At 40.4% G+C, this 22,406-nt stretch overlaps 1 protein-coding gene across 1 annotated transcript in view; it reads left to right on the top strand.

The window, feature by feature from the left end:
* antxr2a (ANTXR cell adhesion molecule 2a) overlaps nucleotides 1–21,411 on the top strand; it is a 90,493-nt gene extending 69,082 nt beyond the window's left edge. The window contains exon 17 of the mRNA XM_062416795.1: nucleotides 20,705–21,411. Coding sequence (XP_062272779.1) covers nucleotides 20,705–20,740 — 36 coding nt within the window. The 3' untranslated portion in view covers nucleotides 20,741–21,411. The remainder of the gene's footprint in view (nucleotides 1–20,704) is intronic.
* The last annotated feature ends 995 nt before the right edge of the window (nucleotides 21,412–22,406 follow it).

Genomic DNA, 22,406 nt, shown 5'->3' with positions numbered 1-22,406 from the left:
TTAGCCTTTTTAATGCCGTGTAATAGAGAACGGAGCAGCTCCGCACTGTCGAATAATTACACTTAATACTGAGTGTTTGCGATGAGTCTTCAGGCAACTGTGAATGTCTGTAGTTCCCAACATATGCAAATAAATTAACATAATGCAGATTGCACTCAGATTTGTGCTCGTTGCAGCAGCAGAAGTTGAACTGAGTGTTGACCCACCGCGGAGCCTGAAAACCTGCTTAATTAAACAGTGCAATCAGTGTTATCGTCGGGTTTTTACTTCATGAAAAGAGCAGCGACGGATACTTAGAATTCACACGTGGAAAGCTGCCGACGTTTGGAGATACGTTTTTTTTAGATACTAAATGGAGACCTACACATCATATGAGCAGATGCAGCAACAGGAAAAGCGATACTAGCATTGATATGATATTCAAGTCTCTGTATTGATACCAAAAGGATATATATTTCTACCCTTTCTTTTCTACAAGCCATAACAACAAAATAAGTCAAATGTTTGTTCTAAATGTCTCAAGCATTAATAAAAAGGCTTAACCTGAATAAAACACAGCCTCCAGTTGGAAAAAAAATGGTTTTATTTGAACCTGAAGGCATCCGATTAAATAATAAGTAAAAAAGATTACACATCTGCTCACGGCTAACGGTACTCGACAGGTTTTGATACTGTTTTTTTTTGGTCAGCATCAAAAAGATATTGAGATTTGGCCCCTTGACCCTTTTCCCATGAAGTAACGCCAGTAGACCAGCATCCATCATACCAAGACCTGGGATCCAAGACTCTGCTGGAAGTTTATAGGGAATAAAAAAGGACATGTTTGAAAGTTACTTCGGAAAGTAGGAGCAGATTAATTTGCATTCAGTTGAATCAAGAGATAAATATTAGTTGAGAAAGGCTCCATCAGCTGTGAGAGGTGTTGATGCTTTGAGATGACAGGAACTAGCATCATTGATATAAGTGGGTAAAGTATTACCTTTTGAAACATTACACAAGGAAATATAACCAAATTTCAAACACACTGGATCGGTATTTGAGTTTCTTTTACAATATTCAACCATAGATTCAACTGTATTACATCCTGCATAATCTCCTCTGCTAATCAAAGATGCAGGAAAAATGCATGAAGTTGGACTCTAGCTGCGGATGTCACTATTTGTACAGTACAGTTTTCCACCCAGCGTTTCTAAGCTGGTAAATCTCACCCTCAAACACGACCGCAGTGCCGCGGCTCGACAATCCTCACATGAGTTCATTGGTGTGAGCATCTGAGCCCAATGTGAACTCTAGCCCAAATGTGACACACTGGCTCTGGCCATATGCAAGCTTTTCACCCCTCCTCCCCTCCGCTCGTACTGTTGTTGTGAGTACACGAGTCATGACTGTTGGCTGTGGCAACACTCTGACTCACATAACCCCTCAAAGAGTCGGGCCAAGCTCCTTCAGCCTAGGCCAAGCCAGGCCGTCTCTGCGTAAGACTGTAATTGATTTGATGGACTTGTGCGCCGTTCACACCCCTTCCCCAAACAAACAATCTGCCCAAGATTTGCCTCCATTGAGACAAAGAGGTAATGCCCGCCCTCCTCATGCAAAAGCAGCACTCAGCAAGCGGCGGAGAAGGCAACGACGGCCTGCCAAACTTGTTAATTTCACTAAGGGGCCTCAGGGAAGGTTTGAGCATGCTGTGCGCCGATTCATCATACTGCAAATCAAGGCTCCCACCCCCATTCCTCTACCAACTCCCAGGTCAACCAGAGTTGACTCAAGTTCAGTCTCTTTTTATTCACAATCATAGCCAAGAGCATTAGCTAAGGACAGTCGTGAGAACAATGCAGCTTAAGAGGGTGGTCCCTTAAAAAAACAGATGTACCACAGAGGCACACAGCAGTTGTTTTTTTCTGGGTTGATGAAGGTTTAGGTTTAGCACACACCAGATCTCCGCCAAGTCCGTGAAACCCTTTGGATTTCCTGAAGACACACTCCCAGATTTTGTTTCAGTGCCTAACTCAACACAAGAAGTTCTCAATGCATCACCGAGCTTGGAGGACATTTGAGGATTTGGAGGCGATGTTGGATACTATGAAAACATCAGGGAGTGTGTTCGGGCCTTTTCTTTTTGTTTTTTACCAAAACAACTTAAGAAACTAAGGAACACCAGGGACCAAACCCAAGAACTAAAACTGCAACTTTCAGTCTCCTTTTGCAAGTTCCTGTTTGTGTTTCCAGCACATCTGAGTTACGAATAACCGATTAAAACCTTATTTATTGGTTGCACCTTGGGACAAAGTGAAGCTGTGAAAGTGTAAGCTTGCTCTTGACCTCCTAGAAATGGTTCCTTGGTTCCAAAAAAGGTTTATGCTGCAGAAAAGTCCTGTTTGCACATTTAAGTTTGCGTTTCCAGCTCAAGAAATGTTAAGGCCCTTCATGGAAAGGAAACATGTAGAGATAGACTGGGAAATAGAAAGTGTCTGAGCTCCGAGAAAGATTCCTGGGTTCCAAGAAAGGTTGATGTTGTAGAAAAGTCCTGTTTGCACAGCTAAGTTTGTGTTTTCATCTCAAGAAATGTTAAGGTGCTTCATGGAAAGGACACAAGTTTCCGAGGTTCGTTCAAAAGTTTGTGTGTGGTGCATTCGAAAATGTATTGCAAAAATAAATATACCCACATTTATGTTGCAGAAAAGTCCTGCTTGCAACATCTATGCCTGCGTTTCCATCTCAAGAAATGTTAAGGTGCTTCATGGAAAGGACAGAAGTTTACGAGCTCCCAGAAAGGTTCCTGCAAAGGTTCTTGCAATCATCCAAAGTCGTATCTTTCACCTTGCGTGTTCATGTGCATGGTGCATTAGAAAATGTAATGCAAAAATAATTATACCCACATAGAATGATCGGCTCGAGGATAGGACCAGATGTTTTTGTTCATTAACACCTGTGGGTCTTAAATGTTGAGGAGCTTCTGAGACACTCAAAAGTGATAATAATTCTTCTCGGAGAGTATCAACATGCAGTTTCCAATAAGCTTGATCTCCTCGTGACATTGTTTGTGCTCATGCCCCGAGGAATCTGAGAGGTGATAACACCATAAAAGGTCACGGGCCGGCTCCTCTCTCCACAGCCCAAATACAGTGATGTGACTCAGCAGCTAAAGTGAGAAAGGCTCCATAAGCTGAGAAGAGATAGGAGGTCAGTGTGTCAGCAGAGTAGACATGCTGAGCGGTAAAATGAAGAGTAAAAAGAGGGAAGACGGGGGTTATTTTAATCAAAACCAGTCCGTTGTGGAAGAGTTTCATGGAGGATTTTATTGACACCGAGTGTGGTTAAAGAAACAGATCATATTCGCTTCCTTGCTTAATCTGTAATAACTGTTTGTTTTGTCAATTAACATGAACTCTGCTGCTCTACTCAGACTTCAGCCTCTTTTATCTTGTTTAGTTTCAGTCCATCAGGCTCCCACCAACCAAGCACCAAACAGCAGACAGACAGGCTCAAGCTGTTGAAGCCAAAACAGAGCTTAAATAGAGGGTGAATATTGGACTTCACATTCATCAGGTGGACACAAACACATTTTTAATAGTATGATATGCAACTGTTGATGAGGCTTTATAATTCAGTGTATCTATTAATACTTCAAATTACATCTAAATTCATATTCAGTAGTACTTGGGTATCTAGAGTTTCTGGGCCATCTCTGCATTAGATGCATCAGGGCTTATAAATATGGTTTAAACCAGTATCGCCATATTATTAAAGGTATTTTCTGATATTCATTTATATCACAATATGGCTAGTGGCTGCAAATTCACATATAAGCAAACTGATTATTGAAGCAGTTAATTGAGTTTCACTGTTATGAAATCAAATCATCAATAAAGAAATAAAGAGAGAAACCAATAAATTATGAAAATTGGATTAATGTAGAGTCCTAGCGTGCACTTATCCTAATGTCCTATTAGTTTATTCATTTCTGCTGCACTTTTAACTGAAACAGACCTTTAATGTTCCTGTTTGCGGCACTTGTCAGAGTAGCTGTGGCTTCAGCAGACATCCAGTAAAAACTTGTGACTTAAAAATCTGTTTCTCATTCGCCTCGTGCATTAATTCATCATCATGTAATATTGATTTTTATTCATGTTTCTTGTGCCTTTTACACAGCTGCGTGACGTTTTACCAGCTCTGCAAGTGTGTGTGTGTGTGTGTGTGTGTGTGTGTGTGTGTGTGTGTGTGTGTGTGTGTGTGTGTGTGTGTGTGTGTGTGTGTGTGTGTGTGTGTGTGTGTGTGTGTGTGTGTGTGTCGGTCCACCTAGTGTGTGTTGCTGCTCATGTCTTCCCTGCTCAGGTCACATTAACCCAGTTCTCACAGTTTGCAGCCCATGTTCAAAGGAGGAAAAAAAACAACACTTCCCTGTAGTCAGCGTGGCTTCAGGCTCCTTCACGCTGTTATATTTCCAGCATCGCTGGCCGATGATCACATTATTTACTGCTTGTATTAACATGCGGCTTGATAAGCATATTTTCCTCAGTAGAGCTAACAAGATGCTTTATCACAGAGCCTTTCCACCCGGCGTAGCAGGCCACCGTCGCTCGCTCGTATTTCCACCTTGTTAGTTTACAGCCTCGTAAATAACAACTTTTCTGCCGTTTAGATTTAAAGCTGGAGTTTTTTTGCTGTAAAATCAGATTTAACTTAGAACATGAAGACATATTTTGTGTGTGAATTATGAGCCGAGAATCTTTAGTGTAAATCAGCTGTGAGCTCTGCTAAATAAGCAGAACACCTTTGTAATATATGGCACAACACAAATGCATAGTAAGAGAATATTAGATGATTAAAAATATATATACTATCACAGAGCATCAAGTCTTTTTATATATATATTTAAACTTTTAATAGTTTGAAGAGATTGTTTTTACAAATGATTGAAGCTTCATTTGTAGTTTCATATACTTATATATCCTAATATTAAGGAATATAAAGGAATAAAGCTAATTTAAACATGATTTGTGCAGATTTAAATGTTTTTTTCAAGATTTTCAGATATAATTAAACACTTTACTTCTCATCCACACATCTTAAACATCTCAGAATCATCATTTAATTGTCGAAAAAGAATAAACTGTTGTATCTGAAGACTAAAGCACAAATAAAAGAGAAGTTATAATACTCAAAATCACAATAATTAATTGATTAAAATATTTAAAAAATGACTTGATGTGTTTGAGAAGAAAGTAACTTTTCTGTCTGTCAGAGCTGAACGCTAATACGGCAGCTACAGATGTTCATGTACTGGCAAAATAACAAATCCATCAACCCGCAACACAATTATCTCCTTTTGTGCCTTTTGATTAGACGCAATTTCCCCATTTAATGCTTTTGTTTTACCTTTTTGTGTAATTGAAGTCAATCATGTCAACGGCAGGAAAGCGTTGCGTGCGTGTTTCTGGCAGTTCACGTCATTAGCTGCAAAATCTGCATCTTTAATTTATTGATTAACTCTTTAAAACAGAAGCGAGGGGCTGTGATCTCTCCCTCGTTAATTGCGTCTGAAGGATCAATGATTGAGTAATGATACAAATATGAGAATATGAATATGAGATGGGGTTTATTTATTTATTTATTTATTTATTATCGTGAGGAATAATCTATGAATATTCATTGCAAATCAAACCCAGAAAAACAATTAAAAAGCTTAAAATTTTACAAAATTAAGAGAGAAAATACTTTTTTTTTTTTTTTAAATACACATGCTCCAGATTCAGTTCAGGTCGGGTCGCCTCGCACCAGCCTTCGCTTTCACCTCTCGACCCGGGCGCGACGCCAAAACCATTTCCTCCTGCATTAGTCTCATCAGGGACTTTTAATATGTGCCACCCTGTAGGAGGGGAGCCGCCCTGGCACGTGCACAGCGCACACACACACACACACACAACACACACACAACACAACACACATACACACACACACATGCAAACACACCGCCCCGTCTTGACAGCTCACTCCAATTACTGGCCCTCCCTGTCGCATGGCCTGCATCTCCGCTCAGAGCAGATCGCATGTGACCCCGTCCAGCATGCCGCTGGTGGAGGGGGAAGAGGGGGAACCATGCAGGGAACAGGAGTCCTCACACACACACACACACACACACACACACACACACACACACACACACACACACACAGAGAAAAACAAGACACACACACACACACACACACACACACACACACACTGAAGGAACACTTTCCAAAAATTGAGGCCAATCAAAAGAGTTTCAATCCAAAATGAGATCCTCATCATCATCGACACTCTGAAAATATACGTATCCGCTCAGTCCCGACAAAAAAACACGACTGGCATCAAAAGTACGGCACATTTCTGGAAAATGAGTCCCATTAAGACCTTTGTTTGCGGAATGGGTTTGAGAAGATTAAATCATCTGTGCTTTTAAAATATTGACAGATTGATTTAAGGCAACAAAGTTTAGCCCAAAGGGATATTCAGCATATTTATTTTTCATTAAAATAGAAAATAAAGAAATATGTTATTGGCTGTGTGACAGTAAGAGGCTGCTAATATTGAAGGTCCTGTAACTAAACAGTGTAGTAATAATGTATTAACAACGTGTTACAAGCACAGACAACTAAATTAAATCCTCATTCTCATTAAACAACGCTGCAGTCATCTTACTGAATATTTATAATCTGCTTTGTGGAGATAAAATGTTTTTCCAGTCCTCTTTTTTGTATTGATTTAATCCTTTATTTAAACAGGTAGTCTCATTGTGTACATACAACAATACACAATTCACACAACAGACAATAAATAAGTCAAACACATATTACACATTACGAGAAATATGTGCAACCATGATTGAGAAACATGCAAATACAACATTTTAAAGATTTTTAATGTAATAAGACAATTTAATTTTAACATTTTTTGAAACTCAAAATATTTGAAACCACGTTCTGTGTGTACAAGTGGTTCAAATAAAGTAAAAAATATCCTCACAGCTGACATTATAGTTTGTTGCTGTATTAAAATAAACAAAAAAGCATTTAATAGCTAACTCTGATACACACTATACTTCATCACAGTTTTCATATTTGTCTTTTTCTGTCATGTTAAATTTTTATCCTCTTTTTATTCCTTTGTTTCCATTTCTGTAGACCATAGGGATTTTTAAAAAAAAAAGCTCCTATTTGGCTGTGATTATGCAGCAGAAATGAAATTATTCAACCTACATTTTAAAAAACTCCTCTTAGTATTTCCTGAATGTGAAGGCCTCACATTTTTAAGAGCAACTTAATTGCAGCAGTTGATCCCTGCAGAGTATTGTCCCTGCTGCATGTAATCCAGCTCTTCATCCCTCTTCTGCACATCTGTTAACATCTGCAGAAATCCAAAATATTTGCTACAAGTTACTTTTTGCACTTTGCATTTGCCGAAATGCCAAAGAAATTTCAGGAATGCCTTTTAATCTGTATTTCATCATCAGCTTGGCCTCGTGTCTTAAAACAACCCTAAAGGTTTAACAACGGAGAGTTTCACTCCATTTAGCATAAAACATACAAATGTTGTGGTGAGGTATCAACCGATTAATATTACCCACTGTTTCACTGAAAACAAGAGTGTGTTGATAAAGTCGTAGCTCGGAGACACGACGGGAGCTTATGTTTTTTTAGTGTGTGTGTGTGTGTGTGTGTGTGTGTGTGTGTGTGTGTGTGTGTGTGTGTGTGTGTGTGTGTGTGTGTGTGTGTGTGTGTGTGTGTGTGTGTAGCATCTCTGCTGGCCTCTCTGGGAGGACAGTGGTGGCGGTGACGCGTAATTTAAAAGTACAGATGAGCCCACTGGCTCTGTGTGGACGCTGATACACGGTGGCACACAGAAGAAGAATTAACTAATAGCCCCTCTTTTATTTTTGGTTTTGTGTTTGTTGTTGTGAGTCCTTGTTTAGAAGTGTTTCACGTGTTATTTCAGCATGTTGGACAGCAGATTTTGACCTTTTGGGACATTGGACAGCTGTGTGTCCATAGAATTGGCTGTTTTGGGTGTCAGTTTGGTACAATAAAGTATCTCACTTGTGTAATATTTTAACGATCATAGTCTATTCAGATTAATCTTGACGATTCCTACATTTTCTGTTTCCAACTAGCACCTGTAACGTAAATCTACGCACTTCTGTTTTGATGGTTTGCTCGATTTTTTTTTAAATGTCACACCACAATTTTCCAATTCCAATCTTCCCACCTTACTGTATCTGCTTTTCCTCTCATCTCTGAATGCCGCTCACATTTTTAGAAACAACACAGAAGGCTGAAAAAGCTTCAGACTTAAGGTGTCGCGACCCTTTTGAAGTACTTCAACTTTTTTACAGAGAGAACACAGAGCTCCAAACAGGTTTTCGTTGGTTTCTTAGTGCCATGAGAAAGGAAAAAAAAAAAGCTGTGACTAGTTCTTCCTACAAGCATCTGTTTAGCACTACTAGCTTATAACAAGAGACTGGTGGACACGAGGGGAGGATTTTGTGAATGCATTACACAACAAATGTTAAAGTCTGCAGCATGTGGGCATCACGTGGGAAATGGAGGGAGAGAGATTTGGGTGACAAAAAAAAAAAGAAAAGTGTAAGTCTATCGCCTCGTAGGTCGTAAAAAAACAGGCTATCAGCTGGCTCGCACGTCGCACAAAAGTAGCATTGTACTCGGAGAAGGTGCGGTCTATACGCTGGCTCTTCCTTGACAGACATACAGCGTCTCAGTCAGTCCATTAGCAGCAAACCCAGTTGTACGACTGGAGTGGGTTTGACTTGGACGAGGCCTGTCTAACTCACTTCAACACATATCAGCCCCCAAGAACAATCTCTCCTTTGTCTGATCCTCCTGGCACCGCTCCACCGCCGATCCTCCCACGATCTCCCTTCTCTTATGATTATTTTATCATTTTTAAATTCTTTATGCCGCATTGCCGTGGCATCGGCCCCGCTAGAGCAGAGCGGCGCGTTGGCCATACAGTACATTCACACTACAGTTATTTGGACGGCGCTCCGGTGTGGCTCTGTCCCGGTCCCTCGGTTGGATTCTGCTCGTCCATTAGTGCCATCTGTGCCTTCCTGCGCCGTCTGTGAGGGCCCCGTCGACGCCAAAACGATTGGCATTTCTCTGGAACAACCAGAGGGACGGTGCCCAGAGCTTTTAGCTGCCAATGATGTGCACTTACTCTGACAAAACCAGAGAGGGTTGAAAGAGGGGCGGGGGGTGGGGGTGGGGGGGGTGGAAGCAAGCGTGAAGGCCCAAGCAGGAAACAGCTGCACCTACAGTACTGTGGAGGCTATGTTCAAGCTTCAGGAGATAACACTTATCCCAGCAACGACAGACAGCTGATACAGACTCGAGAGATGTTACATGGTTTTACATTTTAGACATTTAGCTGGCAGTTTTATGCATGCATCAAACCAGCCATCATCATTATCAAGAGGTATAACGTCACCATTTATCACAACCGTGTGTTATTTCTTTGTTAGGGGAAAGAAAGGTTGTGCAAAGCAACTATTACCACTTCATGTCCTATGCAGTGGAGTGTAAGGGATTCTGGAGGCTTCAGTTTCAGGATCACATTTAGGACCCTAAGTTTTCCTAACGAATGAACCTTTAAAACTATAAGTACTTAGACAAAAGTAGTATTTGGGTGGAATAAACCTTTAAAACTAGCATCCTAGACATGTAATCCTGAAACTGCAGCTTCCAGTATTCCAAGAAAACATAGTATTGATGCAGTGTTGTCTGCTTCTAAAATAAAAAAGAGGGCATAAGAGTGGTGTAGTGAATAGAGAAAGGCCTTCAGTATAAACTTGAGGTCATAAATTCATGTTGGCAAGCATCTGACCTGCAGACACGGTCTTAAAGCAACACAGTCACACCCGCAAAATCTTGTTTTTTTGGTAGTTGAACATTAAAAGCAAAGTTATTCCTTGCAGGATCTTTTGCCAGAGGGTTAAGCTGCAACAATATCTCTGCCCAAAAGAAGATGTTTATGAGTCAGCACCATCAAAAGGCCTTACTAACAGCCTGATTGAGGTGTTTTAAGCTTCTTTTATTGTCCCTGAAATCAACTGGACCTTTAGATCTTCCCTTAACTCCCTTTCATGCAACAGCAGCCTTTCTTTCTTCTATGAAAATGCTTCTGTCATGACATGGTCTCAGTCTAAAACAGATACTGTGCATACAAATAGAGATCCATAATCTTTCCAAATGGTATGGGAAACCGTATAATAAAAAAAAGCATAAGTACTGACGTCTACATGATGTAATGTACCAAAGAACTTCACCTTTTTCTTCACCATCAGTTTCTCTCTCCTCCTCTGACAGTCTGCGGACCATATGCTGCTGCCTGCTCGCGTAACTTTTTTTACTGCAAGCTGTCGCTCACTCCCAATCAAGTAGCCATCAGAGCCTGATCGCCCATCATCTACCACTTTACTCACACTGAGGCTCTCCTCCGTCGGAGGCTGTGTTGCTGTTTAGAAATGTCTGAGATGTAAATACGGTGTCAGAGATGAAGCTTTAACATCAGCTCACATGTTGATGGAACATTATGTTATGACGAGGGATGATGCTAAGAATACTTCTGACAGGTTATGATTAGTCAGTCTGTAGGTTATTTGCATTACTAAGGTTGAGAAGTGAGTTCATTACTTCACGTTATTCATGTGTGTTCAATCGGTGCCAATTTTCGGTACCTTTTGGTAACCGAAGCATCTCATGTGGAGGCTCCGACACTGACATGAGCAGCAACCTGTAGATACAAAGAGATGTTACAGGTCCATTATACCAGCCTTCACAGCAGGTAGCAGCTAGTTAATATGGCTAGCATTGTTAGCATAGCCATCCCATGCTGTGTGTAGCCCATAGACTCTATAAAACTTAGGTGTAGCTGCGATGTCTCCAGTTTAATGGGACTATGCTGGGCAGGTGACAGATAGATGTGATACTCTATGACAGACTGTTAGCCTAGCATGCTAATAACCTGTCTAGCTATAATAACAACACAGTTTTGCTTTTTCGAGTCCCTGCTTGTGCCGAATGATTGAGACCAACATGCTACCAATAAATGGGCCTGATTGAAAGAGCTGTTATGCCATCAAGAGCTAAACTATCAAATGGTCAAGTGCTCAAAGTTTGTATAGGATATATAGTAGTAGTTTTCAGTCTTCTCTACTTATTCATTGACCAAATGTTGGCAGATTTAAATACTGGCTTACTAGAATGATGTATGTATATGAGACCTTCTTTCGATAGTACTCACTAAATACAGGAAACTTTTGGAGAAGGCAGGAAGTGACACGACATGAGCCATCACTCTATTCCTGTTACTAATGTTAAAACTTTCTTAAACATAATAGTACTTTAAAGTATTATGAGACACTGAAAATATGACATATCATAAAGACAAGTCACTCAGCTGATGTAGTTTTAGCATTAAAGCTCTGTATTGGTAAAGCTTTTGTGTATACTTAAGGTTTTTTTTAGATTATAGTGTGTTTCCAACTTTGTACCAACAGTTTTGGTGAGAGCCTTTCCTTTTTCAACATGACAGTGAACCTCTGCACAAAGCTAGAAAGCTACATAAAGAAAAGGTTTTACCGAAATTGCTTTGGAAGAACTTTACTGGTCTGCACACCTGACCTCGACACCTTTGGGAGAGCCTGAACCTAAAAGAGTGGAGCTGTTATAGCAGTTAAACAATCCCATTAGGTCAGGTGTCCACATATCTTTTACTTGGTTTATTTTATCTTAATCATAATAATCAAACCTATTCATATGCATCATATCACCATGCACTAGTGTTTACACCACACATATATATCTATGGATGCATTTGTAAGATGAATATTAATCATAGATGGAAACTTGGAAGAAGAGAGAGATAGACTTCTTTTTTTTTTTTTTCGGCACCTTCCAAGATATGTGTTAAACTTCACAGTAGTGAGCGGAGTAACTGTTTTTTTATGTACCTTATGTGCTTGTATAATCTTTATTCATCTCTTTACAATGAGAAGAAATGCCTGAGTTGTCAGCAAGCATCATGCATTTGGCCGAGTCTCAGGTGGCTCTGATTTCCCAGCAGGCCAGATGGCAGCGCTGTGTGGGCAGTGTGTGTGTGTATGCATGTGTGTGTGTGTGTGTGTGTGTGTGTGGACGAGGGGCTGAGAGAAGAGGGCCAGCAGCCTTCGTGGAGGGAGGGATTGCTCACATTCTGGCTCTCCCCTCTGTCCCCGTGCAGCTGTGCTTCTCCCTCTAACTTGAACTTTTAATTTGTTCAATATGTGGCAGAGGACACGGAGTAAAACAGAACACATGTCTGGTGGCTGAGGCTCGACAGGCAGGGACTCCAAAAAGGATGATGACACTGTTTGGTGGAAGCAGCAGACTTCACCGAGTAAAAAAAAAAGAAGTAAAATAAACACCTCCAGAGATGAGTGCTTCACACTTTCTTCTGCTAAAGTTGATTTCTGGTACTTACTGTTACCACTGTTAAATTATAAATCTTATTACATATACTACGTGTAAACCTGGATTACTAAAAAGTTAAAACCACTATAAAAGCCATAAAAGCCTTAATGAAAATGATGCCTTGATTATAAAATACATCTTTTTTAACCGCTGTTTGTGACTTTATATGACTGTATCTAACTATTTCTTTAACTAGTGAGTTTCTTTAATTTGAGGCGTCCACATTTGTCTTTCAACATCCACTAATGTTCCTGTTAGGGGAGAACGAGAGCTCGGGTCCAACCAGCGTTTTGCATGTTTGACAGTGAGCCCAGCATCCTGTTGACAACCAGTTTTGAAGTTGAACCACCTCAGCCCTTCTTTGTGAAGTTTACACATGGGTCAGATTTTAAAATGTTCGCAGCAGCAAGCAGCAGAACTTTGCTTTTTGCATATTAAGGACCAGATGTGTCGTCCGACCACATCAGAAGGCAAAAAGTGTTTATGGCTGTGCCAAACATGCACACACTCGAGGGCGGCTGACGAGAAAGAGAGAGAGAGGGAGAAGGGATGTAGAAACACTGTTCTACATGCAAAAAGTGACAGAAATAGATGTGTAACAAATTAAAAAGTAGTGAGCTCCAAACACCTGGTAAATCACTGCATAAAGATTGTGTTTCAGAAGTTGTCAGACACATTTCCTCCTATTCTGACGTCGGAATCGCTATTTGACCTTTCGACGAAGCACTTGAGATGAAGTATACTGGTGCCACGAGATTTCAAATTTGAAGATTTGAAAGTAAACTTGATTCAATTGTTAAGATTAACTTCGTAAAAAAGCCCCCTCCATTCCTTCAACTCACTGTTAGAGCCTTTAAACAAACTCCATAAACAAAAAACACCTGTGTTATTGATGGTGTGTGAATGCAAATTGAAAAAAAAATAGTTAGATATTGTCAGTTTATGTGTTTTAAATCCTATGTCGTGGGCGAAAAATAGGATATTTGCATTTCTTAAGACATCGTGGGCCAAATAACAAGTGAGCTCTGTTTTTTAGATACGATTCAGGATTGTGTTTTTGAAGCATTATATTTAAATTTTCACTTCATCAGCTGTGCATATTTGAAAAACCGTGCACCCTTCCTTCTAGATCCAGGTGATTTCTACTTGTTGATCATTGCAGTCTCCGTTTCCATGGAGCTGGAGAAGCAGTGCATTGGTGTTTAATGGAGTAATAAAAGTGTAACATCTACAATAGTTATATGTCCTTTGCTTTATGAATTAACTGTTAACACGTTAACATTTTGTCACAACAACTAGCGAGTGTGAGAGTAGCGTTGATGAGTGTTGCAGTCGTCCTGTTGCTGTTGGATTAAGTAAGCCCTAGATTAACTAAGCTACTGTATAGGCTGCAAAGCTCTAATGTAGAAAAAAAAAAAAAGTCTCTGTTCTGGTAATAAAATCTTTCAAAGCCTGTAGCTTATCACTGCAAAATAAGCATCTTGCAACTGGATTACAACTCTGATGCTTGCAAGTGTTTTTCGCACTACAGTCCAGATGGGAGATTCATTCTGTAACCTAAATGCTTCTTTCATGCATCTTTTTTTTTTTTTTTTCGGTCTTTGATATTGTAAAATGTGACAAAAACTATAAAGTCGATTAATACGACAAGCCAATACAAACATTTGGAAAGGGAACTAACTCGCCATCCGCTGTGTTTATTTCTTAATATTTGTCTCCCAAAATTTTTTGTGGTGGAGAAGATTCAGTTTCAAACTTGTTCAGAGCAGAAGAGAAGAAACAACAAGGCAACTTCATCTTCTGTTTCTAGTTTATTTAACTTATAAAACGCAGAAGATATCTATATTATTTATTAAATTATAAAAAAAGAAAGGCAAGAGAACATGAAGTTGTAGTTGAAGCTCCAAGGTCTGACTCACTGTCTGGATTTAACTAGCGAACCAAATGACCTACACGTTTTAATGTGTGTGTTTGATATTATGATTTTTAGATGAATTGACAGTTTTGGCATGTTGCACTCTGGGAGTCGCCGCTGCTAAAAAACCTTCAGATTCAAAACCTTCACACACTGAACGGATTCAGCCATGAATAAAACTACAACTTATGTTTATTTTTCTTTGGTGAGATTGGAAGAGATGCAACCTTCATGTGTTTCCATGTTAATAATAATGGAGACACTGTGCATGTAAGGTGATTAGTTTACACAACCTTTCAGCCTCTGTTGACTCAAGTGAACTCATTCAAAGTTAAAACTTAGCAATCAGGATATACTGTAGGAAAAGTGGCCTAGGTTCCACTTTTTTTTAAACATTAGGAGCCAAATAGTAATCAGCTGTTCATTTGCAGTGTTGGGGCGTAACTAGTTACATGTTACTGAACACATATATCTGTTTTTAATTCTTTGAAATCAAGATTTTTTTATATTTTAGTAAATAAATCATGACGTGGGCTTAACTGGTGTCACACTACCAATTAAGCTTCATGCCAGACTTTTGACTTTTTTCATCAAATATCTTTATTTTATATTCCAAAATCTACATGAACTAATGAATACATTTTAAATGAGAGATAAATGTTGCTTTATAAGAAATGATCTCCCTTATAAATCATGTCAGTATCCATGAAAAACAGCTGGACTTAGATTTTGGTGCTTAATGGGAACACTAAGGAAGGAAGGAAGGAAGAGAAGGAAGGAGGGAAGGAAGGACAGAAGGAAGACAAGACAGAAGGAAGACAGGAAGGAAAGAAGGAAGGACTGACTGAAGGAAGGACAGAAGGAAGGCAGGAAGGAAAGAAGGAAGGAAGGAAGGAAGGACTGACTGAAGGAAGGACAGAAGGAAGGACTGAAGGAAGGACAGAAGGAAGGAAGGGAAGGTAGGAAGGAATGAAGGTAGGAAAGTAGAAAAGAAGGACGGAAGGAAGGAAGGAAGGACAGAAGGAAGGAAGGGAAGGTAGGAAGGAAGGAAGGTAGGAAAGTAGAAAAGAAGGACGGAAGCAAGGAAGAACAGAAGGAAGGAAGGAATGGAGGAAAGTAGGAAGGAAGGACAGATGGAGGGAACATTTACCCTAACAGCTGAAAACATTGGTTAGACAATTAGAAAACTAATCAGATATAATAAGTTACATTACTTTGATGAAGTCATTGAAATAGTTACATTACTTGTTACATTTTAAATAGAGTAACTAGTCATTTGTCACCTATTACATTACCATAGTAACCTTCCCAACCCTGCTCAGTTGTACTTGTTATGAGTCTCTGAACATGTGGCAACCCAGCTGTAGTTTGCTTGTTTGACTCAAATACTGCAGCTACTCAGCGCTTTCATGACCTTTTCTCTCACACTCTCACAAACAATACTTTAAAGACTGTGATGATTAACAGTTTTGGTTCATCTGTCAACATCTCACAGCAAGAAAAAGAACATTAAATTGGTGCTGAGCTTTATTTTACTGCTGTCTTGAGTCGTGGATTTCACCATCACGTGCATCACAGCTCTGGGTGGGTGGGTGGGTGGGTGGGTGGGGGGGGGACTCGAGCTGCTGATGGTGCAAACGTGCAAGACATAAGATGCAAAATCACACAAACACACACACACACACACACACATAAATACACACACCACTTCTGGAGCTCTGCCTCAAGTTACGAGCCAAACAGTCCAAGTGACAAACATGTTGTCTGAGGACTGGGTAAATGTGGACCTCTGCAGCTCCTGTCAATACACAGCGAGGGTCCACAAACACGACTTTAACTCCGGGGGCTAAAACTCAAGTCAGATATAGACAACAAGATCCAAGCTGAGAAACACCAGAGAGCAACACGGACTTTGAAGTTTGCAGAGCAGGATGCAATTATGCAAGAATCCGAACATTTCTGGCAGGTTTTACCTCTTTGTTGAGATCTTTTATATATATTTTGTCTCACCAAAATAGTTTCCACTTCAACAAAACAAGTAAATGAAGTAGTAGTTTATAAAAACAATAACATTAAGGACAATTGGAAGTTGAATCCATGGCCTCTAGAAACACGCAGTTGCCATTTGTCCTTATTTTTCGACTCTATCTTGACTTAAAATAATTAGGTTATTCTTAAAAATGAATCACTGATATTGAAAATGATGATTAGTTGCAGCTCTAACCTTCCAATCTACATCCATAATTATCTATCTACTAGTGGCTGCAGTTATAAAACAGTTGGGTTTGATGTCACCATTCAGCATATTTCCATTTATTTCAATAGAAAGTCAGTGGAGAGTCTGTAATGAACCTTATTAATCACAGTCTTCATTTGGAAGGCTCTATCTGACCCCCCCCCCCCCCCGCCCTGCCCCCTTTCCTCTTGTCTCTTCACCTATCCATCTCTCCACCTGACTCATCCACCCATCTATCTGCAGTCACGCTCCCGTCCCGTCTGATGAGATTTCACTGACGTTCCATGCTGACATATTCAGACTATTGTTCTCCCGCTCTGGGTGGCACAGGTGGGCCGCTATCTCTCCAACATGGCCCAGTTACAAGGCAGCGCTCCCTGCCAAGTCAGGCCCCGCTCATCCGGGAACAGGGGAGCTGGAATGGGTTTGACCGTATTGTGCTGCACCTGCTTCGCCCTCGCACCAGATCCCCCTTGCTTCGCCTGCCATCCTGCCGCGGCGGAGAGAGCGCTCCTTTCCTCGACGAAGCCCCCGTGCCGTAAAACCCGTAAAATCCACTGAACTTAGCCGCTCTGACGGCCGTGGCCAAAACAGCATCTGATGTGCCTTATTTGTTGACTGTGTGAGATTAGTTGCAGAGGGTACACGTCGAGGGGCTTACCATGCAGAGATGGAGCAAAGCCCCCACCCCTTCCATCAAACACCCACCAGCCCTGCCAAATAATGAGAAATGGAAGATTCTCCAGCTTGTCTAAAGCCCTCGTCACAGTCGGTCCGTGCACACTTCTGCTCCCGAGCCAGACTGTAGTGCAGATACTGTAAGAGCTCCCACACCAGACTGAACTGGCTGCTGGCTGCTGCATTCAGCAACAAGCTCAGGAGCCAAAAAATTCTTGGTCATTTCTGTCCATAATACCTCAATGGGAAGCTTCCACCTGGACTGTGTGAGGCCTGTGTCTGTGTGCAAGAATGTGCTTTTGTGCTCTTAGAAAGAAACCGAAGAGATGTGCAGCTCACAATACTGTATGTTCACATCTTAATGCAAATTTATTTAAATTAGTTTGACTCTTCTCACTCACAAATATCCAATCACACCATTTAAGATTTCTTCTCCCATCTACACAAATGCAACTTGGGATTTCATCAATTAAAGGTCCAAAAAACAAGACTTCTAACTGACTTAGACAACCAATACCATTACCACTGATGAGTACTATAGTTGATTAATAGGCCCTGAATTCATTAACATATCTGAAGTCACCTGTTGGGACATAAAACAGCAGCATATGAACACATTTAGAGGTTTTAAGCCTGTGAATCAGTGTTTCTCAACCTTCAACATTCGTTAACTCCACTTTTCGATTTCTTAACCATCATACAGACTTCTTTAGAAGATTTAAAAATAATTACATATAGTGGTTTTCGGAGCCCTGGTGGTCGAGTGATTAGCATGCATGGTTTGAATCCTGCAAGGGACCTTTGCTGCAGGTCATACCCATCTCCGTCTCCCTGTTTCCTGTTGCCCTCTCTGCCAACTACTGTCTAAATAAAGGCAAAAAAGCCCCTAAAAATATATATAGAGAGAGTTTTCTTAGATATGATATGATGTAGATATGAATTAGATGTTGAGGCATGTATAAAACTAAAAGTAGATTTGTACACTGCTTAAATTCAAGAGGGACCCTTGCACAAGCCTTGGTGACCCTAGTAAGGGTCGGGGTGCTCAGTTTGGAAACCAGCTTCCTCTGGGTCACGATGACTCACGTGAAGCCTCGGCGAAAACCTTTACACGTTAAAATGTTTTAGTTGTTTTGTTGCTGTTGTTGTTGTTGTCATTGACGACGAGACACACTGGACAGGAAACCTTTCCCCAGACTGCGTCCAGGTCTGCATCGTTACCATGACAACCGAAGTAGTGCCTTAAGCAAATGATCATAGTTTTACAACACACACACAGGAGAAGACATGTGGTCATTTTGAAATAAGATATAAAGTATAAACGGATGATTGAACGTCGGAATAAATAGTGAATATTGACATAAGTGAGTTTGAACTCTCCACATTCCACTTATCATACTTTGTTAAACCAAAACTGTCAAACTTTAAGCCTGTTTAAAGGTTATTCTCTGTAAGGAAATGTGTATTTTTTTGATATATGACACTGTGCGGAACGATTAATTTATCTTTTATGGTCAGCACAGTTGGACTGATGACAGAGTTTAGTAGTGAGAGCAGATTTTTATGCTCTCAGTATTTTAAAAACCAGATTATTTCGACTGATTTGTTTCGGTTTCGGTGAAACTTTGGATCAAATTATTTTGGATGCCGAAACGTGCCACTATAAATAAGGATGTTTCCTGTCATGCTGCCACGTTAGTGTCAAAGAAGGGATACTTTCTCCGTCTGATGTCTTTCTCACGCACGTTGGAAGACTTAAAAAGGTCAGTTGGAAACCTGGTGAAGTCTCAGCATAGACGAGGAATTCGATTTCCCTCCCGTGTTTAACCCTGCGCTCCGGTGGCTCCGAGCGGCACGCTGTCATGTCAGCCAGAAGGTTTTGGGTTCAAAGCTGCTTTTCATCATAGAGTTGTTGTTTATTTCTCTTCGTGTTTGTGTGGTTTTGCTTTTATCCCAAAGAACATGTGTGTTTACTACTAAAGGATCAGCTCTCTCCCATCACGAGTGTATCCAACGTTCACACTTTCAACTGAAGAAATAGTCGATTTGATAACTGAAAACTGTCCACGGTGTGTTTTGTGGATTATCCAGAGTGACTGAGACACTGATGAGTTTTTCAAATGGAAGTTTTTCATGTGTTTTCATGTCACGCAGCAGGAGTACTTGACAGAAAGTATCAAGTTTGGTACATAAAACTCAATATATCTGCATGGATATTTACTGCCAGGGTTAAGAAAGAAAAGGGTTTTTTTCGGAGGGGATTTTTTTGTGGTTTGAGATTGCACTGAAGCTGCACATTGCTCCCAATTATCTAGAATGACTCTAATAAGTATTAATTAGTATGTTTATGGCATTTAAGACATCAGGGGAGTGTTTCCAACAGCAAACACCAGTTAACACTAAGCACAGGTAAACACAGGGACGGAGACAGAGAGGTGAGGAGGTGTAGAGAGGCAGAGTTGTGTGTGTGTAAGCTTGCATGTATGTGTGTGTGTGTGTGTGTGCATGTGTGTGTGTGTGCATGTGTGTGTGTGTGTGAGGTTGGAGGCCTGCTGGCTGCTGGGATTCGCTGTGCGAGAGCTCCCTCTTGGTGCCAGTCAGCCCACTGTTAGAGAACAAGCTGCTGCAGCACTGAGAGGCTCAGACAGCTGCCCAGACACACACACACACACACACACACACACACACACACACAAATACACGTGTTGGGTGAGGAAACTGAGATGTCTTCTTTTTTTTTTTTTTCGGTATTTACAAAAGAAGCGAGGGATTGAGAGGACAGGAGCTGCTGCAGGTTCACCAGTTGATTCGTCATTTAATTGAAGCTGAGATCAATTTTCAGATGAAGAGAAAATTGTGTCACTTTATAAATAATAATTAATATATGAATTAATCTGTGAAAAGTGTGTTTTTTGTGATTATACATTATGTATGTCGTATTTAATGAATATTATGTATTTCTGTTTGTTCTCAAGGCTTTTTAAAAATGTGTTTTTGGGATGTTTTGGAAAACATTTAATTATATTTGTATACTTATAAATATATTTTTTATTTTTTATTATATAATAAGCATAAACACTTCTTTATTAAATGTTATTAAAATATAATATTTATGTAATATTAGTCATTAAGGATTCAAATATCAAATCATGGTAATATATTTGTTTCTATTAAATTAGATTATAGTGAAAATACTTCTATATATTCCAATGTTATGCTTTTATTATATAAATAAATATGTTTTAAATACAAAATAACTGCAAGCAAACAGAAGGTGGATTGTAATTGTACATTTATTAATTCTCTCTCTCTCTCTCTCTTTCTCTCTTTCTCTCTTTCTCTCTCTCTCTCTCTGTCTGTTATTTCCAGGGTCGGTGTATGAATTTCAACCGTGTGCAGCGTTAGCAGAAGAGAGAGCCGTCTTTGTTAGAGAGCCGACGTGCGCCGACCGCTGTGGACGACGAGAGAAGATGTTCAGGTTTTTTTTGATGATCCGTAATCATGCAGCTAAAACCACTCTGTGTTCACTCCGCTTCACTCTGTGCACAAAGTTTCTCTTCTTCCTCTTCTCTCCCCTTTAAAGACTTCCAAAGCACACAGGGTGTTAATGTTATAAATATCAACTCTTAAGTTATTATTTTTTTAATTAAGTTGACTTTTTTTTTTTTTTTTATTCCCTTAAATTTGTGTTAAATTAAAAAAGAAAAAAAGCCAAAGCTGAAGCACAGGACGCCCCAGAACTCAGCTCTCAGACTTTGTTAGCTTTTCGTGCGCTCCAAAGGCTTAACATATTCTGACCATATTGTGCCTTCTCTGAAAAACCTAATTTCATGGACACAGACGGAAGCTATCTAAAAAAAAAAAAAAACAGAAAGAAAAACAGAGAAAGGGGGCTGTTTGCCTTTGGCATGGAAGTCGGAATAATCCCAGTGGGCCTCACAAGTGCAGAAGTCCGTCGCCTTTTGGCAATGTCTCATCACGAACCCTCTCCAACTTCAGCAGTGCTGGATGCCTGGCGGCTGCCCTTTGACTGGCTTATCTTGTCATTTTAACACTGAGAAGTGCACACGCATGACAAATTGTAGACAGGATGCCCCAAGGTATTGGAAGGCATCAAGACTTTGCCCTTTAGTTGGGTTTTTTTTTTTTTTTTTTTTTGAAGACACCTTCCCTTCATTATGCACTCGGGACAAGGGAAATTAATAGAGCGTTATTAGACCGCAGGACAGCCTCCTGACCAGGATGATCCCCAGCTAGGTTTGAGGGATTGATGCCTTTAAGACCTTGACATGGAGCTTGGTGTTTTTTGCCCCTGTTTTTCAGCGCAGTCTGCTCTCTGCTCAGCAAGGCGTAGCACATCACAGCCCATAAACAGGCCTATCAGTTAAGACTTTTAAGATATAGATACAGCTGCCTCGACACTTCTCTGCCCCACTCTCCGAATCCTCTCGAGGGTTCCCACCGCTGCGTCACGACCCACTAGTTCTCTCGGCACCAGAATATCAAAGTTTAATTAAAATAATTAAAGGCAACAGCAAGCAGCAGCCTGTGAAGACTTGGCTGTCTCTTTTTTATGCCTTTTGACATTGAATGACCTATTATTGCGTTATTCAGAGGCCAAAAAAAAAAGAGGACACGGCGCCACGGCGACGGTGCGCCACGTCCAAAACGCAAACCCAAACTAACAGATGCGATGGACGGATAAGTATTGTTCATTTCCAGAAAATTATGTCCCCCCTCCTCCACCCCTTAAATCCCTCACCCTAAAAAAAGCAGGGTAATATATATTTATATGTATTGTTGATTTTTCAAGCACGCTGTCATGACGCCAATCCCAAATGATGTTAGTGTGAGCGGAAACACTGTGGGGGAGGAAAGGGGGCAGCAGCTGAAGAAAAAGGCTCGAATGATCCAGTCACTTTGGATACCGTACTTCAGATGCAAAATGGATATTCGAGTCGAAACCTGACAAAGCGCGCCGGCTTTGACGGGAAGCGGTATAGACAATGACCAGTGGCTGGGTCAGTGGGATGTCTCTGTGCAAGCAGGGAAGCTTATCAAATGACACTAA

Source organism: Scomber scombrus, chromosome 4, assembly GCF_963691925.1.
Source record: "Scomber scombrus chromosome 4, fScoSco1.1, whole genome shotgun sequence".
In the NCBI taxonomy this organism is placed as follows: domain Eukaryota; kingdom Metazoa; phylum Chordata; class Actinopteri; order Scombriformes; family Scombridae; genus Scomber; species Scomber scombrus.
The sequence above is the reverse complement of the archived record's forward strand: the minus strand, read 5'-3'. Positions and strand labels throughout refer to the sequence as shown.